At 42.9% G+C, this 4,235-nt stretch overlaps 1 protein-coding gene across 1 annotated transcript; it reads right to left on the bottom strand.

Annotated features, from left to right (window-relative positions):
* Positions 1 to 972: 972 nt before the first annotated feature.
* LOC104274893 lies at positions 973 to 2,454 on the bottom strand (the record flags this gene model as incomplete). Its single annotated transcript, XM_009870660.1, has 1 exon — positions 973 to 2,454. A coding segment is annotated over one exon (1,482 nt), but the record flags the coding sequence as incomplete, so codon positions are not given.
* Positions 2,455 to 4,235: the final 1,781 nt, after the last annotated feature.

The raw sequence follows: 4,235 nt of genomic DNA, 5'->3' as shown, positions 1-4,235 counted from the left end.
AGCTGCCTTGAGCAATGGCTACCTTGGTGGACAAAAACCCACCACATTCTGCTACCTCCATTTTACTAAGAGGCACACTGCTGTGCTGTGTGGCACAGTACGGTACATCGCTTTGGCCACCTCAGGTCACCTGTCCCAGCTGTGTCCTCTCGCCCAGTTACTCACTGCAGGGTTGAGGGGTATAGTTGGGAAAAGAGAAAGCTGTGCCACTGTGCAAGCACTGCTCGGCAATAGCCAAAACACTGGCTTTAGCTACACACCCCAAACACACCACCACAGGGGCTGCTATTCAGAAAGTTTTCTTAAGCCTAGCCAGACCCAGTATGGAAGTTAATCTGTGTATGCATGTTCATAATAGCTATTTCTCTCAACCCCACCCAGAGCTGAAGGCAGTCCTGTGATTTGATGTTAGCTTGATCAAAGGTTTATTCCTCTTAGACTGCTGGAACTGGGTGATGACAAGACTTCAACAACTGGTTGTTTGGAAAGCATATATTTACGTTTTAGCTCCTGAGGTTTTTTTTCTACTGTAATCCATGTGCTCGTCTTTGAATTTTTGGGGGATGTTATCAAAATTTCTAAACCTATTTTCAACTGAAAATAAAAGCAAGATTAGCTCAGAGCACAACTTCACAGGAATGTAATGAGTTAATGCAAGTACACTGCATTACAGTACAACTCATTCCTCAGAAGGAATCTGGCTAAGGAATTAAATGAATTTAAATTTATGCAAGTTGCTTACGCTTTAGAAAGGGGATCAGGTTTCAGTGCCAACAGTTTCAGATGACAAAGGGGACATGAAGAATTTGCCCAACTGTGTCCCTTTTTAATTGTCCAAAAGGGGTGGTGGTATGGATGTTTTTTTTTTCCCAAAAATTTTGAGACAGCTAATCATCTCCTTGAAAAGGTGATCAAGGCCACAAGTGGCGGGGAGGGAAACCTGGTCAGATTACAGATAAAGCACTGGTAGAATCAAGTGTGACGACATAACATTCCTCGGTCAGTTTTGTCAATAATAACATAAGGCTCCTGGATTTCATTTACTTTTGAATTATAGTTCTCCAGCTTTACTGCACTGGATTTGGGAGAGTCACGTTCAGGTTGCAAGCGGTTCTTTCTGCCCTGTGTGCTGGTACTTGTGTGTGAAGAGTGAACATCAATACTTTGTGGTGGAATATAGGTGAGGTTAGGAGGCTCTCTAATGTGTCGGAAGCACTCAGCAGCTGTATGTGCAGAAGGAGCATCCATTAATAGTCTCTCACTGTCAGAACCAGTGGTGGGATCCTCCACATTCCCTGTAGTACAGCAAAGATCTGAAGATGGCTCAATATGTGCAGCATTAGTCAGATATGTGTGTTTTATTTTAGAGTGATTAAATTCTCTTACATGCCGGTCACTCATATGGGCGTATGATACTGAGTCATGCTGGCCAGTTTCCTCTACTGGATACATAAGGTCTTCCTGAGCGTCCTTAATTTGTAGTTTTGTGAAGGTTAAAGACAGCTCACAAACTTCCTCTTCCCTAGGGACACTGGAGCTTTGGACAGGTGCAATGTCCTGGTACGGTAGAGACTTCAGCTCATTGGGCTCATCGGCAGGGTCTGAGTCTATGCAGTTTATGGCATCGTTAATTTCTGCTTCAATTGATTCTTCAGGGACTTCTTGAGCTTTGTACTCCAAAGTGCTTCTGCTGTCACGAGAGCTGTCAGCAAATATTGCAAAGGCTGGCGGACCGCTTGCTCCCGGTGAGAGTGGCACAGGCCTGATCTCATTTGCAGTTGACTCCGCAGTGACTGCCAAAACACATTCTTCACTTAGACTGACTCTTGGCTTTTTTTCAAAAGCTTTTGGAGAAAGATTCTCACTGAAAATAGGTGTTTGTCTTATGACAATGTCACTGTATTTGATCAAGAAGTCCTCGCTGTCTGAGCATTTGCCCGGAAATCGTACGGTGTTAATGACTTGCCTTTGGTGCTCCTGAAGCCTGTTAGTGGATTGAGTAACTGCTAACTGAGGCATGACATCTTTGATCTCTGGATTCCCAGCAGCTTCAAAGAATATATCGCTATTAGTTGAAGACTTCTGCTGAGTAGCAAGGCACAAAGATGTCTCACTGTTTCCTTTATTTTCTAGATTTTCAGCATCTTCTCTCTGGGGCGTCTGATCCTCTTTGTCCTTATCTCTGTGATGCCAGTGCATTTGTGTTCTCTTCTGTAGGGGCTTCTCCAAATTGCCATATTTCTCTTCATTTGTCATTTCAAGGATGGTTTCACACTCAATTCTTGCCAGGAATATTTCAAATGCAGTCTGCTTTGTTTCCTCATTGTTTCTCTTTTTGACAAGTGAAAACTCTGTTGCTGTTGTTGCAACGTAACCTATCTTCTCCAGTACTGCTTTTAGAATGTCATCTGGGAGCACAGATTGAATATAGTAGACAAAATTACCTGTGAATGTCTGAAACAGAATGCAACAGTGAAAAACAGATGAACACTGAGGGTAGGGTAGGGTGGAGGGAAATGTGAAGGACTTCCTAAAAAAAAAAATAAAATCAAAGCTACTTCAAACGTTACATAAAGCTTTTCTATCAGCATTGTCAGCCTCTCAAGTATTAGAGCTTTGCTATAGCACATTAATTTCAGTGAAGTTATGCCAGTTTAAACCAGCTGAGATACTGGCTAAGACCATCAATATTTAAAAAGGAAGAGACTAAGAAACAGACATGATGTACTCACTGTTAATTGTATTTCTTAATTGGTGACAACACTGTAACATTTTCCATGGTTCTGACTCCTGCTGTAACTCTGCTGCCTCCAAATTAAGTTGCCATTTCTTTAAAAGCATTGTTTTGAAGGAAGACTATTCTAGCAGAAATATTGCTAGAACAAGGTCTCTTTGCTCAAGCTGTCTGTAAAACATGACTTGAATAAAATACTGCTGCTTTGTAACAACTTAAAAAAAAATTGCTGTTTTGGAGCAGTAGCATGAGGCCTAGTTTGCAAACCGGAAGTGGTTTTTGGTTTTGTCCAAAATGCTATGATAGGAGAGACAACATAGTGTCTGAGCATGAGCAACTCCAGGCACGTCAAAAGAGAATGAAGGTAGGAATGCAAAGTCAAGACTTCCAGAAGTGAAGTACCTTGTTTTCAGGCTGCCCAGTTTGACACTGACTTACCTTCTTCCTCAGGCTGTGACCTAAGCGTTGGTCTCACAAGCACAAGCTTGTGGGAGAAGAGAACTGACCTGCAAAAAGGCCATTAACCCAAAAGGCCATAGTATTGTAGGACTAAGCCTTGGTCTGTTCTCAGATAAAGCTGTCAGCAGTTCCTTTCACTCCCCAGCTTCTGTTCCTTCTAGAGGGGAAGTGAAGAGCAGGCACTCTGGGAGGGGGGGCTGTGGTGGTGGGTGACATAAGCGTGAGTGAGAGACAGGAAATATGTGAAGTAGCATTCTGCATGTGAGCAGTAACTTTTCATTAAATCAATATGTACACAGGATACTGGTAGTTCTCTAATTTGTGCCTTGCAGTAGAATTATTTCAGGCCTTCATCAGGCTGTCTTGCACCTGAGATTATCCAGAGTGTTCTTCAAAATTATATTTCAGTGAAGCCTAGGATTCTTGTGTTAAGAAAACCTCAGCCAACTAACTGTAAACTAGAATATCTTTTGCTTTGCCCTGTTTTAGGGAGATGAATGAGAACAGGAACCTGCAGCTGTTTGAGAATCCTGTTGAGAATCTACAGCTGTTGGAGATCAGGCTTAAGGGCAGGAAGAAGGAAGGAAATGGCTTTTCCTCACTAGCAACTGTTGCCGTAGGAAGGGAAATAAGTTTGCATTTTAGGTGTTCAGGGATTTTGTTTAAATTCAAGTAGATTTTTGCATGTGTTGATTCCTGGCTCTTCTGGCCCATGAGGTGGTAGATGTGCTAGCGAAGAGGGATAACCTTGACCACCCTGCTGTAAAAAGCAGCAGCGTTTCCTCATTTGAAAGAGGTTTTCCTACCCGCTCCACCAGATGCAGCCACCAGAGCGAGGACAGGTGCTAAAATCATCCGACCAGGGGGACACTGCCCAGCCAGCCCATGGCACCGAGCTGTTAGCGACACTGGTAACTAATGCTACAAAGCGTCCCCTGCTTATAGGCAAATGAAGGTCAAAACTCAGAATAATGAGACTCTAAGCCTTTTTACTTCTTTATCTTTTTACTTCTCTGCTGTCTCACAGTAACCGAAGGTCTCT

Source organism: Apaloderma vittatum, unplaced genomic scaffold, assembly GCF_000703405.1.
Source record: "Apaloderma vittatum isolate BGI_N311 unplaced genomic scaffold, ASM70340v1 scaffold37665, whole genome shotgun sequence".
NCBI classification, from domain to species: Eukaryota; Metazoa; Chordata; class Aves; order Trogoniformes; family Trogonidae; genus Apaloderma; species Apaloderma vittatum.
The sequence above is the reverse complement of the archived record's forward strand: the minus strand, read 5'-3'. Positions and strand labels throughout refer to the sequence as shown.